Below are 25,884 nucleotides of genomic sequence, written 5' to 3'. Positions count from 1 at the left end.
AACTGCTACGCCGCCGCCGTCGCAGTGATCACACTTCTTGCTCACGTATGTTTCGTGTTTAGTTATGTAAACACGTTCACACAGTGAGGGTGCAGCTGTATACCATACATTTAGAGTGCAGTAGTGGGTCCATTATGAAATATAGCCTTGAACAACGAGTGTTTATTTATAACAACTTTGTGAAATACGAATCTTGGAGAACAGTTGTAACAAACTTCCGTCAGTCATTCCCTGATCCGCCAGAGCTTTCTAAAGCAATGATTTACAATTTAATGAAGAAATTTCGTACAACTGGATCAGTAATGGATAAGAAACGAACATGTGTGAAGCGTATTCTCAATGAGGAGATGTTAGATGAAATTGGCCACCGACTAGAGAGAAGTCCTATGACATCATCCCTCTGTGTAGCTCAGCAGGTAGGGGTGTCACAGTCTTCAGTGATAAGAGGTACAAAATAATTAAAATTAAAACCTTACAAAATTCGTGTAGTTCAGGGCCATCAGAGCAGACTTGGGTTTTGCATGTGGCTCCAACAGTCAGTGTATGATGGACTATTTGACCCCATTTTAATTTTTATAGTGACAAAGCATGGTTCCACCTCATTGTTTATGTGAACAATCAAAACAATCGTTACTAGGACAGTGAAAATCCACACCGTTTTCACTGCTACATGATATAAATTTGAGAAATTTCAGAAAACGAATTGTGGCAAGTTGCTGGACATGTCTTCAGGAGATGTGCAGCCTGTCAGATATCACAAGGACGTCATTTTAAACCTGAATTGTGAATTCGGTAAATACATCATTACACAATACTAACTGCAGAAGCGCAGAACAAATCCTCTGCATATGGTAGCGTCGTTATATATGAATCAATCACCGTGACTGCAGTTAGAAATCTGGCCCTGGCTGGTTCACCCTGTAGTATCTAATCAATTCTTCAGTTGGATGATGAATCTAAGAGTCAGACCAGTAAACAATCATTTTCGAGTTATCGTTAATTCTTCATGTAGTCCCATTAACATTAAACAAAGAAGCGTGAATCACTGATATTTTGTAGGTTCCTCTCTGTACTCATTTACAGGTATTGAAATAATAGAATGAAGTTAGAAATTGCTGTCGACTTTTATTTACAAAAATATACATGCTATATTTTATGGCATGAAGCGTTGTGGTCATACAGTGAATCAGTCTAGTCTCTTGCATTAGTATTCAATGCTGAATGGGTAGTTTTTATCTCCAATTGCACTGAAAGAGATGAAAAAGAAATATTAAAATACATTCCTTTGATATCAACTTAAAAATAATACTGTATTAATAGTTACTACACAAAGTAGGAATATTCAATACACCTTCCTGTATCATATGCAATACCAATGATGAAATGAATATGGAAGATCTTGAAAAATGTGCAGAAAAATATACCTTGGCCAGAAGTATTGGAGTGCAAGAAGATTTTCCAAACATCTAGCCATTCAGCACACAAATACATTAGACGATATCTAAAGTTTCAATAAATTCCTTCGCTTGGTTCAACTACTGTGAGACTCTTTTAAAACTATTGATTCGCAAGTAAGCCGCTTACCCGCGCGACCTGCTTGAAATCACTGGCATATCCTTCCGGGAAATATCGGTGTCAAAACATTTCAACCACATTCCTACATTCCTCTCCATAAAGTTGCGGCATAGTTGCCAGCTGTATCGAACTATAGGCAGATGAGTTGAGAAACGCCTATTATTCGGTGCAGTGCAGTAATGTGTTTTGTTGTGTTGTGCAATTGTTAGATATTCATTGTGTCATCGTAAATACATTTTGAAGATGTACATTAAGTGCCAGAAATCGTGCAATACAACAAAGCAAAAATTTAAATGTAAATGTCTTATCATGGACAAAGTAAAATATAATAAAGTATATGCAACTAACACACTCTATTTTATTTATTTATTTATTCTGGTGTAGTTAAGGCCATCAGGTCTTCTCTTCCACACCACCAGAAATACAAATACAATACAGTGAAACCTCGATTCATCGTTTTGTTCTGGACTTCTGAAAAAAAAAAAAAAACGGTGGAAACGGGAAAACAATTGATAAGGGAACCTGTCTAAAATGAATATATGCAGTCAAATTTACTTATAGTACACACATGTATTCATATACTAAAGAATGTGTGGTACATGAATGATTTTTTGATTAACTCACTTCATTTCTTGCTGAAAAAGTCACTAATTTTCATTTCCTTACTTGCACCTTTACTTTTTAAACTAAACAGTAGCTTCTCAATATTAATAATGTTCACTTGGTCTCTGTCGGCGATCTCGTGAGCATATATGAACGCTCTCATGGTCTCGAACGCACTTAGTGCTCCTTGAAAACTCGGCACTGGTTTGGGATCAACTTTATCATTATAGTCACTGTCGACTTGTCCCTCCTCCATGGAACTTCCATTCACCACTTCCTCACACATTTCTTCCACAGACAGCACACCACATGTCGCGAGTTCCTGGTCCACAGACACATAAGCGTCGAAATCAATGCCAGCGGTTCCTGTCTCTAGCTGAGTCCAGTCTTCGTCTTCATCATTTCTGTTGACTTCCGACATGTCTGACTCTTCATTTCTGTCCCCATAACCACATTTTACGAAACAGTTCTGAATTGTGAACTGAGTCACTTGTTGCCATCCCGAAACAATAAAGTGAATGACCTGTAGTATGTCTATCTTCATTTTTACCTCTTTCCTTTCATCCCTCTGTACTAGCTGCTTCCTATACGCCTGCTTGAAGTTCTTTATAACTCCTAAATCAAGTGGCTGTACAACACTGGTGCAGTTTGAGGGATAAAATATCACCTTCACATTCTTCAACGAGGATGTGTCTGGAGAATGTGCAGCACAATTATCAATAAAAAGGAGGATTTTCCTGCCTTTTGCACCAAAGAATTTATCAAGAGCGTGAAGAATGTCTCTGAAAATCTCCGATGTCATCCATGCTTTGGAATTACATAGTACTTCACAGGTAGTTTCTTCACGTTTTTGAAACACCGTGGTTTTGCAGACTTGCCAATAATGATGGGAACTTGTTTGTCTGAGCCATCGGAGTTTGTGCACAGCAGTACAGTCAGTTGCTCCTTCGCACTTTTGCCTCCGTGGCAGGATTCTCCTTTAAGTGCCAGCATACGGTCTGGAAGACAGTTGAAGAAGAGGCCTGTTTCATCTGCATTATAGATGTCCCGAGGCTCGTACTCTTCCAGCAGCTCCAGGAGTCTTTGGAACCGAGATCCGTGGCATTGGTGTCCACAGCAGCATTTTCCCCAGCCAGTTTCTTAAACACCAAGCCATGGCGTTGTTTGAAACGAGAGATCCAGCCGTTCGATGCAGAAAAGTTCTCAATCCCCATTGTTTCAGCTATTTTCAGAGATTTCTCCTTCAAGATGGTCCCATCAATGGGAATGCCTGATGCTCATGCCTGCTGATACCAGGAAAAGAGGACATTTTCGAGCTCACTGTAAGTTGACTCCTTGCCTGTCTTCCTCTTTTTGGCTGCTGTACCACACTTATCAGCCTGCTGTCTGATTTCTATTTTCTTTGCCATTATGCAATTTAGAGTTGAAGGTGGCCAAGACGCTTAGCTATGTCAATCCTCTTCTCCGTTAGATTTTTCTCCACCTCTTCTATAATACGAAGTCGTTCTTCTAAAGTCCGAACTTTTTTACACGGAAATGCCATATCTGAAAAAATCAGATTAGAAACTGCAAAGTTAAAAATACGAACTGTCGAGAATCGAACACGCGTGATAGACTGCGTACACAACTTGGTGGAAGCGCGGACTGGAATGTTTTACAATAGAAAACGATTGATAGGACACATGGATCCTTCTACATTGTCTTGCCAGGCAAGCTGTGAGGAAGGTCGGTGCGTAAGCAGGCCAATAACCATAAAACTTCACAATTGGAGCTTGCAGCACAACATTCTGAAGACATCAACTGCTACAAGCATTTGTAAGCTTGTTGCTATTTCTTAAAACTGATCAATCCGGGATTTACACACTTCAGAGTTAAAAAATCTGGCCAATAGATGCAGGAAAACGATAAATCGAGGAACGATAGATGCGGGCTTTGTAGTCGTAGTTTAAATAGAATATTTCAGGGATCAACGAATTTGAATGATGGATCCGGGAAAATGATACATCCGGGAACAATAAATCGAGGTTCCACTGCAATAGAAAGAGAAAGAAAAAAAATCATACTATAAACAAATCAAGCCACACAAAAATATACACAGGCTGCAGTCACACAATCTTTAAATGAGTGATCAAGTATCGTAATTAATTGTATTTTAACTAATTAACTAACATAAACAAGAAACTTGCAATTTTAATCTAGAGTAAAAAAAAAAAAAAACACAAATCAACTCTTCTAGCAATACCTAAAAACCATTAAGTAAGACAAAATTTTCCAATTTAATTTTGAATTGTAATAAAGTCCGGCAGTCCCTGACGTCATTAGGTAACGAATTCCAGAGGCGAGGTATTTCTACAGTATAGAAGGAGGAGTATAAAGACGTACTATGATGAGGGATAGAAAGAAGTGCTTGATGCCAGTTTTGAAGAGTTGTAAGAAATTGAAAGCACGATAACAGATAATTCGCAGTAGAAGTATGCATGATTCTAAATAGAAGAGACAGTGAATGTATTGTTATTCGTTCCTTCAGATGCACCAATGAAAGTAACTGGAGGGAAGATGTTACATGATCAAGTTTATGAGTACTGCAGATGAATCGTATGCACACATTATGAACACGTTGTAGTCTCTCAGCTAAGAGTGAGCTTACATTAGTTAGCAAGGAATCGCAATAATCAAAATGGGGCATTACAAGCATCTGAATAAGATTCTTTTTTAGACTAAATGGTGGAAATTCTTTCATATGAAACAAGGAGTGAAGTTGAGAAAATATTTTTTTTTTGCAAGTGTGTGTTACTTGAGTGTTCCAATTTAGATCGCTATCCATAAAAATGCCAAGATTTTTAACTGCTTCACTCTATTTAACAATAATCCCATTCAATTTTATATGTGGTATAGTACTAATATCAAGAGTAGACGATTATGTCCCCATATGATTGCCTGCGATTTCTCTGGATTTAACCTTAATTCAAAATGAGCTCCGTTAGGGCAGAGAATAGACACATATAACTCATAGTTTGAGAAGATGTATATTCTACATCACACAAAATAAGTAATACTTCCAGTACCTTCTGAGAGAAAGGTGAGTACTGCAATGATTAATAAATAAATTTTTTAATGTGTAATAAACTGTAATTTTACGCAGAAGAATATAGGGGAAGGCCAGTGAAGAGTCATGGCACCATGAGTTTGCAGATGGAGATTCCAGCAGAATCATGTGGAGTCACGCCAAAATGCTCATCCCTTATTACAGTCTATAGACTTATCAGAATCATCAACCCATACTATCCCCAAGACTTTACCACAGCCTATTTTGAACTATTGCAGTGATAGATGAAATGAAAGGAATTGTACAATTTTGCATTTGTTGGGATCAAATTTCTGCACATTTACAGGAAAAAACTAAAATTCTTTCAATCCTTCATTATCATAAAGCACTGCTATTTTAAGTCGACTGACCATGTTGGGAATAAAATGAATGGCTTTAAAAAAACGCTATGAAATGTTTCAAATGAAACAATTTTTAACTCGAAAAGGAAGCAAAATTGTGTTTAACTTTTTATTTGAATTATCTTAAAGAATAACCCCCTGAAATTAATGACATTACTTCCGGTCCACGCTGTATATATTTAAACTTTCAGAAACTGTATGTTTAAGGTACTTTGTAAATCTGCAATAGATTATGCATATCAGTGTAGTAAACCATAGAAAGAATATGATCTATGAAATGTTTCATTTGAAACTATTTTTAACTCAAAAAGGAAGCAAAAACAAGCAAAATTGTGTTTAACATTTTATTTGAATTATCTTAAATAATAACCACCTGAAATTGATGACATTACTTTCAGTCCATTCTATATATATTTAAACTTTCAGAAACTCTGTGTTTAAGGTACTATGTAGAATCTGTAATAGATTATGCATATCAGTACAGTAAACCCTGGAAAGAACATGATCTACCAATGAACAACATGAGAATACTAAAGATAATGTTGAAATATATTTCTTCTAACTAAAGAATTACGGGACGACCAGCATGACGATGACTTGTGACATAACAGACTAGTAACGTCAAATAAAATACCAAAATACCGGACTGGATGAAGAAGAAGTAAAGAATATTTTAGTACGGCACATCAAATGCTGATCAATACACTGTGTGTCATACAGTTTTACAATATGTAGTTTATACTAAACATTTAAATATAAAGCAGTGATTTCGTTTTTTTGCAACAAGTATCTCTCAAAAAATATAAATGATGTTAAATATTATTGTTGCATATGCGTGTTAAATTTTGTTTGAGCATCTTCAAATATTGTTACTTACTCAGAGAATGCACAGATTCTGAAATTCTTGTCCAAACCATCGATTGCGGCAACTTCAGCAGAGCTCAATTCGAAATCGAAAATATCAAAATTTTCTTGAAGACGTTTCTTGTTGGAAGACTTTGGAATCGGCACTGTGCCATGTTGAATCTACAATGAAAAATGTCAAGAACAATCAGAATTAAGTATGAAATTACATTATGGAATTCATAAATTAGGATATATAAATGATAAAAATTTTTTCAATAACATTGTCATCATTTTAAGCCACACTGAAATTTTCAAATGCAAACATTACATGCAAAATTAAAAAATATACTGTCTCCAAATAGTGAAATTGTTTTCTTAATGTGAATAAAACTTTTCTTATATTAAATTCATATTGTATCCTATATTAATCTTACTCAGATCTATGATTATATGAATTCTGAAGAATAGGCACAATTATTTATTTTGAAAATTATTTTAAAATGTAAAAAATGTACTATTATTATGTATATTTTGTTTTCTGACGAGCGTGAAGAATCTCTGAGCTTTATTGTCTAACACAAACTTCTAAACTTCAACTCACCAGGTATCTCAAGATGACTTGAGCCACACTCTTTTTGTATTTGTTTGCGATTTCCTGCAGTTTAGGATCTTTCAGAGGTGCAGGAGCGTCATCTTTAGCAATGCTGTTGGGGCTTCCCAGAGGACTGTACGCTGTGATCACTATGTTTCTTTCCTTGCAGAAAGCTATCAGTTCTGACTGGTTCAAATAAGGATGACACTCCACCTGTAAGAGACATATTATTTGCATTTTAATACACACACGCGTGTCTTAACTTCTTCCACACATTAATATAAATCTAGATATTTAGAATGGCTTCATTACAGTTTCTCTACTATCGAGTGCAACACTCCATATTAGATAATTAACAAAGTAACATTTTAAACACGACTTGTAGCTTGTGGGCCATCATCCAAAACTCCAACCTCCACCCTTCTGAGCACAACTCATTTACTCGGTCATTTATGGCCTAATATTATAAATAAAAGCAGGTAACTCAATCAAAACAACCTCATACAATGACAAATGATAGTCATGTAATTACATAATTAAATAATAATTAAAAAATAAATAATTGAATTACAATCTTTTGTGCATGGAGCATCCATTTTTGGTATAAAGAAAAACTTTTAACATGTTTCTTATTTGAAATTATATTTCAGTAATTAAAATATAATCATTGTGGTCCGGGAGCATACATATGCTGCAAAGATAATTCCTTTAACATATTTATTAATTACTATTGTATCAAAATAATTTAAATATTATCATATAGTTCAGAGAGCATCCGTTTTGGTGCAAGGATAATTCATTTAACAGGTTTTTAAATTAGTCTTCTATACATTCTTTAATAAATCAGTTCAAACAAATGTCAATATAGCATGAATAATTGTGTACAAAGATTACTTTTTGTGTTAGCCCCGTTGTGAACCATTGATTACGTAAATAAAACAACTGAAAATTAACATTGTACATAAATATTATTTAAGAAACACAGAACAAATTTGGACAAACGATAAGGGAAATCCATTTCTTATACTTTCTACTTTGTAAAATGACTCTGATAACTTAGACAATGGAAATGAAAACCTTTACTGAACTCCATGGTAAAATTTACTAATTTTTACTCCATTCGTATTTTATTTTTGGTCCAAAAGAAATAGAAATATTAGTATTTTACGAAAACACACTTAAAAATACTACAGTATGTTTCATGGAAAAAAAAAAATGATATCTTCCCACGAGACTGGTTGCATTGTTTTTTTCATGCTCAAATGAAAGTAAGAGATAGAATAATTTTACAAATATACACGCGACAAATTAACTACATACTTTATGAAGTACACATTTCCATTACTTAATAACGTTTCCGAGTGAGCCACAATAATGAATATCCGCAGTATGCGGAACCCGAATCATGCAAGTGAAAGTGGGTAGGCAATGGAAACACACACAATGAGTACTTATACTTTACGTGGTCCACTTGATAATACTAATTTTATTGTTATTACATTTTAATTTTTGGTAAAATTTCGATATGCTCTCAAACCAAGCATGGTAAGAAAAACTTACTTAAATTATTGAAAATAACCAAAAAATTACAACAATATCCTGAATTACATAAAATGAATCACATAATCAAAATTCATTACAATAATATTGATTTACTATAGATTATTTTCTGTATTTGCCTGTATGTTATGCTACTGACCAAAAATAAGAGTTTCAAATAACACATTTAAGAATATCCTTCTTAATTAATTCTAGAACTGATTAGAAAAATTGTGAGATATTAGTCTGTTGGTAACATTAATCTTATCATTTAATTCGAGAAAATTCGTTCCGGCACCGGGAATCGAACCCGGGACCTCTCAGCTCTGCGCGCTGAGTGCTCTTTCCAACTGAGCTATGCCGGGACAAGATCCACAGTGCCAGCCGAACTCCTTCGTAATGTTTTCTCGAATTAAATGATGATAATACACATTGGCTACTTCATAGTAGTCATGTAATATCCAATAAGGTAGGCGAGACCTCATATATAATGAATATGTGAAACATTAATCTTGTCCATAATTTTATAACAGCAAACAAACAGTAAATACCAAAATATTACAAACAAGAGAGTCATGCATTTTTTTTGGTGAAATCAAAAAAATATATATTGATATTAATTAAATATCAGCATTTTTATTAATTTTGTATGAAATTTCACTTCACACACCATATTAATCGTGGTATGGTGAAAGAATTATCAAAATAGGTCAAGTTTCATCTGAGAATACTTCATACAAACACACAACACTCTTTCTTTACATATTGATATTGATAAACAATTATATGCATATAATAGATTACAGTGATATTCATATAAAAATAGTGTTAATTGAATATCTTCCATTTGTTGTGCAAGGCTGCCTTAAATAAATGCAGTCATTTCTTTTCACTTCATTGTATTAGTCTGATTGAGGTGGCACTGATATAAAACGTATTGTTATTTTAAAATTCATATAACTCGTTAAATATTGGTTCTATGGAAATTGTGTATAGAATAAAACTTGTCGGAAACATTTTCAAAACAACTTCTGTAATACAATACTTTTCTTAAAAAATCAATGATAGCCCGAAGTGAGATATTTCGATGTATTGAATTCAGACCCCTTACAACCCTCCCCTTTTAAAGAAAGTATTTGACATGCCATATAGTCTATTCTAAGTGGTTCAAACTTAATTTATATAACAATTTTCATAGATACCGGCTCAGTAGAAACGTAATAGATAGACATATAAAAATGTAAAAAATGCGATTTTTGGTCTCAGGATAGCTAATTATACATGTTAACACCAATTATTTTTGAAAAAGCGAAAATTACAAGAAAAAATTTGGTTATAGTTTTATTATTAGTATAGATTAACAGTAAATTCTTTTTTACCGTTTTCTTTTTCCATTAAATAACAATATCCTCATCAAGTTATGTATTGTAACATCCTTCTAGAAATTTAAGTGGCTAGGAAATGAGAAATAATTTTCAAGCAAGAGTTATAATTATTACGACTTACTTACTTACTTATGGCTTTTAAGGAACCAGGAGGTTCATTGCCGCCCTCACATAAGCCCACCATCAGTCCCTATCCTGAGCAAGATTAATCCAGTCTCTATCATATATCCCACCTCCCTCAAATCCATTTTAATATTATCCTCCCATCTACGCCTCGGCCTCCCCAGAGGTCTTATTCCCTCCGGCCTCCCAATTAACACTCTACATGCATTTCTGGATATGCCCATACGTGGAAATGCCCTGCCCATCTCAAACGTCTGGATTTAATGTTCCTAATTATGTCAGGTGAAGAATACAATGTGTGCAGTTCTGCGTTGTGTAACTTTCTCCATTCTCCTGTAACTTCATCCCTCTTAGCCCCAAATAATTTCCTAAGAACCTTATTCTCAAACACCCTTAATCTCTCTTCCTCTCTCAAAGTGAGAGTCCAAGTTTCACAACCATACAGAATAACCAGTAGTATAATTGTTTTATAAATTCTAACTTTGAGATTTTTTGACAGCAGACTAGATGACAAAAGCTTCTCAACTGAATAATAGCAGATATTTCCCATATTTATTCTGCGTTTAATTTCCTCCCAAGTGTCATTTATATTTGTTACTGTTGCTCCATGATATTTGAATTTTTCCACCTCTTCAAAGGATGTCTCCAATTTTTATAGTTCAATTTCGTACAATATTCTGGTCACAAGACATAATCATACACTTAGTCTTTTCGGGATTTACTTCTAAACCTATCACTTTACTTGCTTCAAGTAGAATTTCTGTGTTTTCCCTAATCGTTTGTGGATTTTCTCCTAACATATTCATGTCATCCACATAGACAAGAAGCTGATGTAACCCCTTCAATTCCAAACCCTCTCTGTTATCCTGAACTTCCCTAATGGCATATTCTAGAGCGAAGTTAAAAAGCAAAGAAGAATCAATTTTATAATTATTATTAAGGACATAATATTATATACTGTAATATAATAAAAAATTTTTTTCAATACATACTTACCATATTTTTAGTCGTATAATGTTGCTTTTAATTATTGTAAGAGAAATGTTCTAATTGTATTAACATCTGCAATAAATATTCAATTACAATACGGAAAATCAACGTCATGTACATTTTCGTTCTACCTTAATATTACAGAAACAAACAATATTGTTTACCTGGTTAACGGCAGGTGTGATGGTAGCCACTTCCAACACTCGTTTAATTTGCTGCGTGTTGAAGTTTGAAATGCCAATGCTCTTTGCGAGACCCAGTTTGACACACTGTTCCATAGCTTTCCAAGTCTCAACATAGTCCACATCAGTACATATAATTTTCCCATTAGCATCCTTCGGCCAGAGATCATCTCCTTCCTGCATGTGAGTGGGGAAAAATTATTTAAAGCTTGTAATAACAGTAATTATGATGATTATAATGGTGATGATGATGATGATGATGATAATAATACTACAGACGAAGCTGAAGATACAAGTTACTCGTACAACATTTCACTTTGAAAAAGCTGTGGTGGTTCTCTGTAAACACAGGGACATACCAAACATAGTAAAGCGTTTCACCTTTTTTCCCTACTTCTGATCAGCATTCATCGCTTAGGAGAGCATAAAAAAGTTTTGTCAACAATACTGAAAGATAAAATAAAGCAGTGAAAATAACGTAGTTTATGAAATCAATTCCCTTCTACAGTAAACTTATCCTTTCAATGCTTCTCTTTCAAGCTTTTAGATTTGACTATTTAAGCGATGGGTTATAAACTCATCAACCCCGTATTCACATACAGGAAGGCCAAGGTAAACATTTAAGTGTGTATGTTAAAAATGACAGGAGAGAATTTTAATCTGTGGAATTTTTCTTTTTAAATTTTGAATTCTCCTTCTCTAAAGTTATCAGTATGTAATTTATCATTATGTTACAAAATTCTGGAAATATGTTAATTCATAGGACTATTTGGCTCGTACATCTACTTCTAATATTATCAGAGCTAGAATTTATAATCATTCAATTGTATTTCTTATGTTGGAAATAAAATTTGTCGGTTTAATTATTTTATCATGCGAGATAAGTATAGAATATCCCAGCAAATGAAATCATTGAACCATTTTCAGGCTGTTTGTAATTACAATACAGTTAAACATATAATAAATCATTAGGCGACAATCAACAGCATGCAGAACTTTTTAGTCTTTTAAGGGCACTGTACCAACTAAAACATTATCTAGTTTTGGTAAAATTGGTAACAGTGAGAAAATATTTTGACAAGACCAAGGATTCGCCATGAGAATATCAGACATCTGTCTTACATTTAGGGAAAATAGGTAATCAGTCCAAGGGATTCGAACCCACCTACATCAACACAGAACAATATACTAAGTTATGTTGCCTGATACGTTAAAATGAATATTAAATACAATATGAAAACATCAACAAATGAAGTTACTGATCCTATTTCAGGCTATAATTAGTTCAAATATACGTACTCTACGTCATAATGAGTTATATTGCAATAGCATAGGTTATTATGTTAAATCAGAAGAATATAATATATCTTTTGAAATGAGATCTTAGATCTCATACCAGTGACATCCACATATTACAGTCATGGCAAATCGGAATTTTAAGTCACTGTTATCTTGTACAAAAGTAACTAGATCTAAATGGAAAATCGTCAGATTTTAAATTGATACTGTACCTAATTTATATTATACCAGTACTAACAAAGCACATGTTGCTAATATTAATAAAATTCTTTCAGTGATAGTACAATTCTAAATAAGTTTTCGTACACAATAGACAACGATTTGACAATAAATTACAATCCGCTTAATACTTTATAGTCATAAACGCATTACAATCAGTGTTATTTAAGTAATAATTCCGTAATTTTAGTGTGCTAAGTTTATGTGTTATTTATGTAAATTAATTTATAAGATTATGACACACTGTGTTAACACAAGCATTTCTACACAGAGTGCATACAATTTATCTTTCTACGGTCTAATATGGACAGCTGTGCTGTGCACTGCTGCTTTGCTCCAGCTCTGCAAGTGTGGAAAGATAAAATGTATGCACTGTATATTGCGATTATAATTTCAAAAATTAATAATTCTAGTAATATAGGAATGTTACTCCATATTTTTATGTCATCACTCATGAATGTCGTGAGTTTGTACTAGCTGCTTCCTTCTGAGGAAAGTTGTTGTCAAGGTAATGAAGGAGAGCAGCAATGACTGGGCCGAGAAGATACCAATAAGGAGAGGAGGAATCAGCATTGTTGTTTTCACATTTTAGTGTTTTAATGTTGATAGCTCTAAAACTTAATAGTTAATAAATTACTGGATTGTAGACATTAATATGTAAAACATTTTACCGTTTACTAATTTATATTTTTTTGTATGTCAAGTAAAAATGTCAGATTTCTAGTTATTTGCTGACAGGCAAATCATGGATGAATATAACAAAAAATAAATAACTATGGGTCTTTATTTCTTAGTTCTGCTGATAAATATGAAGTTGAAATAACCATTAAACGATTGAGATTGAAAAGAAACAGAACATTTGAACACTTGAGTCACAATATTCTAGATTCTTGTTCCAAAAATATTTCGTACTACATACCAGATATAGTAAATGTGTCAATTTCTAATGGAGAAATACCCGAGCAAGTGAAAATCAGTAACATTGAACTGTTATTTAAAGGAGACAGCCATAAAAGTGCAACAAATTATAGGCCATTAACAAAAAAATCTCATTTTAGATACAATAATGGCAACTATGTTTGTGAAACTTGGACCCTCACTTTGAGGGACAGAGGTTAAGGGTGTTTGAGAATAAGGTTCTTAGGAAAATATTTGGGGCTAAGAGTGATGAAGTTACAGGAGAATGGAGAAAGTTACACAACGCAGAACTGCACGCATTGTATTCTTCACTGGACATACTTAGGAACATTAAATCCGGATATTTGAGATGGGCAGGGCATGTAGCACGCATGGGTGAATGCAGAAATGCATGTAGCCTAGAGTGTTGGTTGGGAGGCCGGAGGGAATAAGACCTTTAGGAAGGCCAAGACACAGATGGGAGGATAATATTAAAATGGATTTGAGGAATGTGGGATATAATGGTAGGGGCTGGATTAATCTTGCTCAGGATAGGGACCGATGGCAGGCTTTTGTGAGGGCGGCAATGAACCTCCAGGTTCCTTAAAAGCCACAAGTAATGAGTAATGGAAACTATTATTAAGAAACGATTATTAAATTATTTGGATGGTTCAAATTATTTTAACAAAAATCAATATGGATTCCATTAAAAAAAAAGCACTTTGTGTGCAGAAGGCAGGAAGATCAATTTTAACATTAGCTCCTTCAGCATTTGAAATGGGAATGTCAGTAAGTTTCGTATCCTATTATATTCATCCATGCCCACAATTTATAGCAAACTCTTGTTCAAAAACTCTAGATCTAGCTGCAAAATCCCTAACCTGGCAACACTATGAACATTTGTGCAACATACAGTAAGACTTGGAGTATGAAAACAAGAAGTAACACTCTACTAGTATGACAATAACAAGTTCTAATATGATGTTGATCACAGAGTTATGATATAAAAAAACCACATTTGGAGTAAGCATTCTGCAGTCGTATTATTGTAACGATAACATTATCTAATGTTGTTGGGTATTGGTTTGATATGATTCGTTTGTTCTGCTTAGCCCGATTGCCACAGGTTGAGATATCTATACGCAAGAAAAGGATGTAGTAGAAGTTTACCTTGAAAGCGACAGGCCAGTGGATAAGATACAAGTCCAGGTAGTCTAGTCCTAGGTCTGACAGGGTCTTCTTGCACGCAGGCACCACGTGCTCAGGCTTGTGATAAGTACACCACAGCTGAAATGTAAGGAAATATTTCAACCGAGAAGCATTTTTTACTGTAGGCTACATGCGAGATAAGAGCCATTAAACAATTTTGTAAAGAAAAAAAAATACAATTCACGTTAATTTTATACGAAATATGAATATTCCATCAAAAATAGTTGCCGAGTTTTCCAAATTCTCTCTGGAGCTCTAACATAATGGCTAATCCCAATTTTCAGATAAATTATTCACAATAAAAAATTGACTTAAAACCTTAGACGTCATCAAATTAGTATTAAAGGTATTAAAAAGACAGTGTAAATTAGTAATTAAAAACAAAACCTTATATTATGCACCCTAATAGCCTGTGATGTGTTTAGAATCTTCGATGAATTGCTGCAAGATTTCTGTTGAGAAACATTGCAACATTTAATTTAAACTTTATGGTACTGTAACATCACTTTGAGAATGGGCCATGAAACAATTGCAAGATCCTAAACTGTAAAGTTTCTTCGATTTCTTGCATTAAATATTAATAATAAGAAGTAAAAACTGGCAAAGTGACAAAGCTTTTTGAAAGCACAAGATACTCACCATACTTAAATAAGCAAGTTTCAGTAAAAATTCGTAAAAACACGTTTCATTCTAAAATTATAAATTAACATAAATTTATACAGGCAACACGGACATGGAAAAGTAATATTTCAAAAGGGAAAGTAGAATTGAGGAAGAAGAAGGCAGGAAGAGGAACATGTGGAATAGGAAAGGAAGAGGTATAAGAGAGAAAAGGATATTAAGAAGTAAGAGAAAGAAAAGGGAATATTGATGATGACAGTGATGATTGTTGTTTCTGCTTAATTGCAGTCCAGCCTCTGACTGGCATATCGTACTGTACCTTGCTTGTGAGGAATATGTCTTCTCGTTTAACGACTCCTTCAGCTATCTTCGCCCTTATACCAGCTCCCACTTCTTTCTCGTTTTGGTAAATCATAGCGGTATCAATATGGCGGTAACCGATGTCAATTGCATCCTTGACTAGTTGTTCTGCTTCGCCTGCTTTTGTCGCCTGGAAAAATGAACAGAAATTAGTAAAAAAAAACGAATTTTCGAGAAAAATAATTCAAAACAGTTACAATAAGTTGATAAATGAAACCACTGTATGTATGTTCATACACTCATTACTAATTTAACATCATTACTCGATTCTAAATTTGGGAGGTTGAATCATGGTATATTTGGGAATTGGAGCTCTGTTTATGGATCTTCCTATGACTGATTTCTCGAACTCGGGAAAGCCAAAGACATGCAGAGATAAATCATTCCTTATAAACATTCTTCACTCTTGCTCTGTCTGTGGAATAAACTTTCGCTTGAAAGTGGTGGACACCTCCTTTTGGTGGTCTATATTATTTTATTTGATGCAGAAAATCAAGAAAAAAATTATGAAAGTGAATTTTCATAATTTTTTAGGTTGCTTACCTCGTAAATATTTAATATAAAAATCGTATGGCAGTACAAGAGATATTACTGTATAGAACAACAGAGAGACGAAATTGACATTGTCTTATGATGCCAAAAAAAAGTATTTCTGTGAAAATATTAGATTCGGATTAGTGTAAAATGATAATTAACTACCTGTACTTTATATAATGAGAAAGAAAATTGATCACAGGAGATGATTCGTAGGAAGAGAGACAGATCAGAAGAGAAAACATCAGGAAAAGAAAGGAGAGAAAAGGAAATAAAAGGACAAGAAATAGAAAAGTAGAAGGAAATGGAACGAGGAGTTTACTGAAGAGGAGATGAGGTAATAGCACAGTCTAGTATATACAGTCACGAAGCTTGAGTTGTTGAGGTTGCTAGGAACAATAGACTGTGCAGGTACTAGTTCCCATTGTCTGTAATGAGGCGATAGTAGCAATCCTAGTGGTTAGCAACTATCTATGGATACATATTTATTATTTATTGAGCTTCGTGATTGTATATAGATCTACTAGACTGTGGTAATAGGATTGATGACAGAGTAGCATAGGCGGAGTTATGGGGGGGGGGGAATGAATTTTTTTCTACTAACGTTAGAAAATATTGAATTCGAAAGATCTTTTTTGCTTTTGTTTATGATTAAGTTTCTGTTCTTAAATTGATGAATTAATGTCTTCAGATCATGTGTCTGGGTTATAATATTTATTTTAAATTTCTGAATGTATAAAAATTCCTATATCTCATTTGAGAAATGGAAGCACTATAATGTTTCTTTTGTAACAGCCTGCATAAGTCTGCAGGTGTTCAGGCCGCCACTTTGAGAAATATGAATAACATACTGCACAACAATGCTGAAAAAAGAAAAGTGATTCCTGTAGCCTATAATGTGTAAACTTAAAGACGAGATTAAATAGAATAATTAGAGTTCACATTTAATATGATATCTTCAGGAAGGTAAACTTCATATAAAAAGTTTCTGTTAGCGCTGTTACGTAGTTTTATTGATGTATGCATGTATTTCTGTACGAGAGAGAAAAGGAGAGAGATTGTTTTAAGTTATGCCCAATTATAATTTGTAGCAGACCTACAGTTCAAGCCTTATACAACTCGGTCCGAAACATTGCAGATGCAGATTAATACTGTAAGAAACACGCCCTCGAGAATACCTTTATTAAATAATTATATTCTGATATACTGTACCACGGTCAAGCTATAATGGTGGGAAGGAGGTAAATGATGTCCCTCATAACCCCGTTATATGGGGATTCTATAGTTTTGCTTTGGCCCCCCAAGGAAACGATTCTTTCTCCACCTATGCAGAGTAGAAAAGAGATTAGGAGAGGAAAATAACAAGAGATAAGAGGATTAGTGAGAGAGGATAGATAAGAGGAAAATAAATGATAGCTGATGGGAGTAAAAGACAGGTTGAAAATATTTTACAGGTGAGGAGACGAAACGGAAGTAATGAAGGATGAAAAGATTTGTAAAAAAACACAGATGAGGAGGGGGAAGGAAGGAAGAAAGTAACAGGTGACGATAAGATTTGTAAGGAATGATAAATGGGAAGGGAAAAGAAAGATCGTAACAGGAAGTGAGATGATTGTGAGGAAATGTAGATGAGGAAAAGAAAGACGAGAAATTAACAGACTATGAGAACTTTTTGTGAGAAAAGGTAGATGAGGAGAGGAAAGGAAAGAAGTAATAGGGTATATTAGATGAGGGTAGGAAGGAAAAGAAGTAACAGATGATAAGTAGGTTTGTGAAAACACATTGACGGGTAGAGGATAAGAAAGAAGAGAATAGAAGAGGTAAATTGTAACAGGGGATGAGAACATTGGTGAGAGAATACAGAAGAGAGAATAGAGGTAGGAAAGCAAATAACGGGGGGTGAGAGGATTCATGAGAGATGATGTAGTTGAGTATAGAAGAAAGGAGATGAAAGAAAAAACGAGAAAGTAGAAAAGGATTAATGAGGAAAGATAGACAAGGAAAAAGTAAATAGATGAGAAAAGGACAAGGAAAAAGAAAATGGATGAGAAAAAGAAAGAGATTAAGGCAGGAGTAAGTGGAAGGAAACGAATTGAGAGAAGAAGATTAAACATATAAATCAAGGGAGTGGAGGATAAGATTGGTGTGGAAGGGTAGATCAGTGAGAATAATAGAGAAAGAAGGGTAATAAGAGAATAGGAAATGAAATAGAAAAGGATTGGTGGGGAGATATTAAAAGACAAGACGAGAAGATTAGTGGCATCTAATAGATGTATAATGGTGTGGAGAGGAGAGGAGAGGAATGTTTATTTATTTTTTTTTATTTATTTAACTAGCTAGCTAGTGAGTACAAATTAAATTTATAAAACAAAAATGTTTCTAGCCACTACCGTAAGAGCCAGGCTCGTGTATGGTGTGGTCTTTGTCAATAATATAACATAAAATTTACAAGGACAATTTACTAAATACAGTAAGTAACTTAATTCAAACTGATAAACACAACACAAGAGCAAGAATAAAGAAGAAAGAGAAAAGGAGAGAAAAATACACATTTAATATAAATTGACAATCCGAAAGAAGCCAGTGACATTCAATAAAAGCATGAATATAGTCGACAGAAATAAAAGGTAAAAAAATACATTTTTTAATATTATATATCATGAATAATTTTACAAATTTCTCTTTTAAAAGCTTCAATTTTAAAATATTTCAAATTTGGAAAATGGTTTGTAATTTGATTATAAAATCTTGGACCGAAACTAGCACCATGTTTAAGAGCTGCACTTGTATGACATTTGGGCTCAATTAATAGGAAAGTAGACTTTTGTCTTCGAGTACAATATTCATGTCAATTAGATTTATGTTTTATTTGATTTCTGTGGTAGTAAGTTAGTAAACTATATTTATAAATTTCTTCAATAGTTAATACATTAAAATCTGTATAAATTAAATTTGTTGGGTAATCCATATTTTTGGTCAGACAAATTTTTATTAACCTTCTGTGTAATGTAATTGAAATGTTTCAGGTATTATCATTATTCATTACATTTTAAGATTCTTTTCTTCCAAAACAACTTCAATCCTTTTCTAAAAGTTTCTGTTATTGTGCTCAATCCATAGACCAGTGGAAGAAAGAGCAAGCCCAGTCCTTTCATAAAAATGGACTTAACGCGTTTTGGGATCACACTCTTCAATTATACACTTAACCGATGATTTGATCCTCAAAGTATGTGGGCATTTCCTGTCCTGGTATCAGGGAACCATTGACGCATAGCCACACAGTTCTTATAATATTCTTGATAAAGGTGTCTACATTACAGGGTCATGTCTGGAGACCGAATTTTATGTAAGTAGTGTAATTACATATATTAAGTTATTCTATTCTTATGTTGCTAAGAGAAAAACAAAAATGTCGGCGAATCACAATAAAAAATTCTTATTCTGTCTGATATTTTAAGTTAAATTTTGATGCATATTAAATATTTTGAAATATATAGTGCTTCTTTAAGATGTAAATTTTTGTACCATTTCAACCTCAGTATACTGAATCAATATGCGTTTAGAATTTATTGTTTATATCATGTCTGTTTATGTCTCATGTATGCACAAATCAAACATTATTTTTGGGGCTAGAGTAGATTCAGATTTTGACAATTGAGGGGCTTAGAACAAAAAGCAGGTAAGTGACATTATTTAAAAAAATGAGGTAAGTGGGTGTTGTGATATCCCAAAAGGATGTTTCTTTGGGATAAAAGCAGGTAAGTGATCACACTGTGCAGTGCTGCTATATGGGCATCATTTGACCAAGCTAGTGTATAATATTTCATTGCATGTACAGTAGAACTTTAACTGTAATTTCCTCAGAACTAGGTTTCCGTCACCTGCTTTTTGTTCTAAGCCCCTCAATTGAAGAATGGAGACATCCTTTTGCCACATTGATAGTTTACAGTATATATACTTTAGAGCAGGAAGCAGAACTGGGGAAGAGAGGGTGGAGGCATGGGTAAAGCGATGGTTCCTCATTCACAGTCCACCGGCTTTGAATGAGGTCACTGTGGCATTCCGCAAGCACACATACTGAGTACATTCAATTCAATTCAATTCAATTCAATTTATTTTGGTCATTAGACATACAGTTTTAGGCTTCGTCAGAATACATTGAAAAACATATAATACATTTTAAAAAACACTAATACAAGAAACAGTAAAATTTAAATAATACAATGAAAACATGAAATAATTTGAAACTTTTAAATTAAAGAAAACAGTTCACTCTTAATGTATTAATTGTAACTAATTACAATTAAACGTAGGCCTATTTATTAAAAAACAATTTCATACAAGTTTGTGTTCAAAAACTCAGCAACAGAATAAAAAGGATTATTTAATAACCAATTGTAAAATCTAGTTTTGAAGCTATTGATTGGTAATTTATAATATTGACTGGGAAGCTTATTATATAATTTCATCCCCATAATTGAAAAATTTGTGTTGCTCTTGTGTAATCTACAATATCGAATATTAATTTGTTCACTGTTTCTAATTGCATGGTCATGTATATTGGCCACTAATGAGTAATTGTCGATATTTTGTCGAGTGTAAAGTACTAGATCGTATATACACAAATTTATTATTGTTAAAATCCGTGATTGTCTGAAAAGTGGCCGACAATATTCCAGAAAGTTTGATTTACATAATATTCTAACGGCTTTCTTTTGAAAAATCAAGACATTTCCAAATTTTGGTTCCATTTCCCCAGAAAATTAGGGCATATTGGATTATTGACTGACATATCCCCTCTACCCTACCAATGAAAATGATGCGTGGGGTGAAAGGAAGGTATGAGTGATGTATTCCGGCCTGTGACGTATGCTACAATTGACGCCCAGTTCTGCATCCCTGCCTTAGAGAAGAATGTAAAGAACAAGTCCCAAAGCAAACAGAGTTTTTTGTATAGTTACTGTAGGCTACTGCTACTTAAATGCATGTAATTATTAATTGTGCCTCCAAACAATCAACCAACAAAATATTGATGCAATAAAATGAGCATGGAGGTGAATATTATTTGTTCATTCCTGTCTTGATCATTTTATTTTGTTTTTGTTCCGTTTAGTGGCCATAGAATTTTGTTTCCTTTTTCTTGCATACATATAGATTTGTCACTAATATAAGGACAGATAGGAACAATACAAAAAATATTAGAATAACATGAATGTGACAATCCAGAAATGTAAGGAAATGTGACAATCAATAGGTCTCACAAAATCAAGTGTTTTAAGCTTTATTTTCTTATATCAGAATTAGCATAAAATAAATCTATTTAAAGCTTAGATGTTTAAATTAAATATATATATATATATATATATATATATATAATTTACTGCTTATTTATCTACGTACTTTGCCAATTTTGGCTAAATATTTATGTAAGACATATTTCTCACTTTCATACTACATAAAATCCGGGCTTTACTGATGATGTTGCAAAAGAGTGTTTATTATAAGCGAGGGTTTTTGAACATGGTACATATTATACATACAATTTTTACTTACTTGCTTACGGAATCATAACATATTCTGTGATATGTAATAAACCAGAAAACTAAAGTTAATCCCATTTATGTATAGGTGTTGAATAATAGACAACGTTAATGTCATTTTCAAAATGATAAACCGAATTGTTGTGCAAGACGTAAAGCGCATAATAAGTAGGCCTAATGTCATTTTCGTGAAACTCATTCCTATACTGCGTAATTATGCAGAAATCATGCATAATAGTGAAATTCTAAATGTAAAATTTCCAAGTTTTCAATATTCTTATACTGCCAATAATAAGAAATAAAGGGCTACCGATATTCATTTTATCTGCAAGAAATTCCAGTTCATTTTTCTACTTAATTTGCATGAATGTTACTCAGCGTGATACAATATGTCATTCTTGAATAACAAACCCACTGCTTTTGTTGAAAATGTATTATCTAAATTTAAGAAATAGGCTCTACACCAAAACTGAAATTGTCTTTCTCATCTACCGCAAATCTAGGACATGCATGTAAATAGTAGGTTTCAAGAAAAATATATTTTGTGAGAGTTGTTTCACAATCTACAAAATGTTTGTTTAATTTGAGTTATTGATGGATCTTTATGTTTTAACAGCCGTTGAATTTGCTGACGTCTGACACATACTTTCTCGTTTTGCGTTTTACGCCTTTCTGTGACAGTTCGGTTTAAAATTTTGCAAATGACGTTAATTTCGTCAAACTCGTTTCTACAATGCTTAAATGCAGAAATCATGTAATATTGTAGAATTCTAGAAGTACAGTTTCCAAGTTTTCAATATTTTTATGCTACAAATAATGAGGGAAAAAAAAGAAGGGCTTCAGTTACAAGTCGGGGCATGGGTAGGTTCAGCAACACTGAGTGGAGACGGGCGGAGGAGAAATAAAGGCATGACGTTTGAAGTTTTAGTGCTTTGATTTCGTTGTCATATGTACAGTTTCGACATTAATTGATACAAAACTAAGTGCATATGATCAAGATTCAGTGTACTGATGTGTGTAATTTATTACGGAATCCGAAATGGTATTTTGTTTGAGTTTCAGAATACCGCGTAAGCACTTGCATACAGCCACATATAACTTTAAAAAATTAAAAGCATACGTGTTTTTATTGATGGTACAAGGGAAAATAAATAAATAGCCTATTTAAAGAAATGTTACATGTACCAAAAATAAATAAAATAACGATGTTCTTTCGCAATACCCTATTCCAATCAATTAACCATTATGTGGCTAGTAAATTGACAATGTTTTGCCGCTTTATGTTGTTTTCACCTCTGAGGTGAAAGGTCTAGGATATCATATACATTTTCATGTGATTATCTGTCGTGCTTTTCTATAAATATTTCAGACGCCCAGGAAGCCAGTTACCATAACAATACTGTTATCCTAAATCATTTGTTATACATTTTCTCAAATATAATTTTAAATAGACCAAGGCCAAGTATAAGATCTCTGAAAAAATGAAGAAACATACCTTCAACATAATACGTAACAAAACACATAATTATCTATTAAGTATGTGCCAATTAGCATAAACTCAGTGAACTTTAATTCCTGTAAATACGAAGTGAAAAGACACATGTTTATAAATAATTTATTACAAAAGAAATAATATTAATAAATAGACCTTGAAAACCAACAAAGTGAGTGTATGCATCTACCATTTATAGGTACTTCTGACGTATAGCAGGCATTCCGAATCTTAACAAAACTGCAACATTTATGGGATCACAAAACACCTGTCTACAATGAACTTGAGCCACCGGCGTGGCTCAGTCGGTTAAGGCGCTTGCCTGCCGGTCTGAAGTTGCGTTCGGGCGCGGGTTCGATCCCCGCTTGAGCTGATTATCTGGTTGGGTTTTTTCCGAGGTTTTCCCCAACAGTAAGGTAAATGCCAGGTAATCTATGGCAAATCATCAGCCTCATCTCGCTATCACCAATCTCATCGACGCTAAATAATCTAGTAGTTGATACAGCGTCGTTAAATAACCAACTAAAAAAAACCCAATGAATTTGAAAATCAACGGCGTAACTTTATTGATATAGCAGGCGAGACCCAACAATTTGTCTAGAATTGTGATACACCACAAGACTATAAAAATGTAGTTTATACAATATTTAATATTTAGAAGAATTGTCAATCACTTTGTCATTAATAATAAGTTATTAACCGTAAAAATTGCTAAAGACAGCTGCCATATTTTCATTCATTGTCTTGATTTTATCGCCAACACGCACTTAGTTTATAATACATCAACAATTAACGTTTGGTACGACCGCAAACATAATTCCATCGACACACACATATATTGTAACATTAATTTAGGTCTACATTGAAAATCGGCATTAGCATCAACACATATTCTGGATAGTAGGCCTTTGTTTGACAGTTAATTACAGTGTTGCCGCCGTATGGCTCCGGGTTGTAACTGAAGAAGGCTCTGGCTATGCATTTTATCTTCAAGAAATTCCAGTCCATTTTTCTATTTTATTCGCATGCACGTTTAACTAAACTTGATATTTTCTGGTATAAAATTTGGGTAAAATGCTAAATTTTTCACAAAGCGTATGTACTTCTGAGTTTTAATTGAACATAATTTCTGAGCAATATTTTACTGTTTATTAGTTTGAATTAATTTTTCATGCCTGATGGCTGTACAGGCAGATCCCAACATTAACTGTTAACATGGTTTAGATATTTTTCCGAACGTTAAAGCTTACGAGAAAGTCTCTGCGAGGTGTATTTTATTAATTGCGGTGAGGAGACATATTGATGAATGGAATTGACCGGAGATAAGTTGTTATGAGTATGACTTTTATGATGACCTCATCTCATCTCACTACATCTCGCCAAAATGTAAAAAAAAAATGTAAAAAAATTGTAGAAAATTACTAAATTGTAAAACTATAAAAATTTGTAAAAACTGTAATTGTAATATTGTAAAATGTTGACATGTTCCACATCTTAAAGCTTCATTGCTCATGTAAGATCTATGGAATAAAATAAATGAATGAATGAATGAATGAACTGTCAGCACATGATGTTTAATTAAACTGTGGCTAAAAATATCAGATACCGTAGTTTGAGACAAGCTCTGTGTGGGTGTGTTGTATAAGTTGAAACTATTACTTTATATTTTAAAAGTTGATCGAATGTTTTCACATTGGCTAGTTACTGTAATGTATGTTAGTAATGTGTCATTATGTCGTTTTCTGCGAGCAAGAGTGGCGTTACGCTGGCTATTGCATGTATGTAGGATTGGCATTACTCCACATTCCTACCAAGGTTGATTTCGGGCGCGCTTCCGTACAGGGGCAGTGGCATTTCTCTAAGGTTAGAGCCCAGTTTAGGTGTGTGTATATTAATCGAAAAAAATGTCATATAAACATGCGTCCTATTTCCAATATTTTACCCCCTAATTTTCGACACACACCTAGAGGAAATGCCACTCACTGCCCCTGTATGGAAGCGCGCCCTACACTCCTTGACAGGCAAATACTACGTGACTCAAAAGTATTACGGAAATACAACAAGGCTTACGGTTTTATCTATGGAATTGAGGGCTTAGTTTACAAAGGCGACACTAGAGTCGCATTCTCTTCCGTTTTAGTATAAGTTATATTTAAAGATAATATGCTTTATTGATAATTGCTCATGAATTGATTAAATTGCTACTTACGTATGTCAGAATTTTTAATATACTTTGAAAAATGTTACGCTAAATAACGAATAACTATCACTTACAAATAACGTCCCCACGCCGAGAACCGGGAAATCTCGGTTGTCGTTGAGTTTCACGGTCTTCATCGTTGAATATGTAACCTTCACGGACGGAAGACGGTCGATAAAGTGACTATATGCACTTAGCGTTAGGGCCAGGGTTGCCAGATATAGGAAATGC

General features: G+C 33.7%; 1 protein-coding gene and 1 non-coding gene across 2 annotated transcripts; both read right to left on the bottom strand.

Moving 5' to 3' along the window:
- Positions 1 to 1,105: 1,105 nt before the first annotated feature.
- Positions 1,106 to 25,884, bottom strand: LOC138697608 (aldo-keto reductase family 1 member B1-like). Its single transcript, XM_069823008.1, has 7 exons — positions 25,728 to 25,884; positions 15,847 to 16,017; positions 14,868 to 14,984; positions 11,265 to 11,459; positions 7,073 to 7,276; positions 6,503 to 6,651; positions 1,106 to 1,247 (listed from the first exon to the last, which is right to left on the bottom strand). Exons 1-7 carry the CDS (start codon positions 25,788 to 25,790, stop codon positions 1,205 to 1,207), a joined length of 942 nt encoding a protein of 313 aa, XP_069679109.1. The 5' UTR covers positions 25,791 to 25,884; the 3' UTR covers positions 1,106 to 1,204.
- On the bottom strand, positions 8,892 to 8,968 carry TRNAC-GCA (transfer RNA cysteine (anticodon GCA)). Its single transcript has one exon. It is a non-coding gene; the product is annotated as a tRNA-Cys (tRNA).

The sequence above is a fragment of the Periplaneta americana genome, chromosome 1 (assembly GCF_040183065.1).
Source record: "Periplaneta americana isolate PAMFEO1 chromosome 1, P.americana_PAMFEO1_priV1, whole genome shotgun sequence".
In the NCBI taxonomy this organism is placed as follows: Eukaryota; Metazoa; Arthropoda; class Insecta; order Blattodea; family Blattidae; genus Periplaneta; species Periplaneta americana.
Note: the sequence above shows the minus strand (reverse complement) of the source record. Positions and strands in the feature narration are given on the sequence as shown.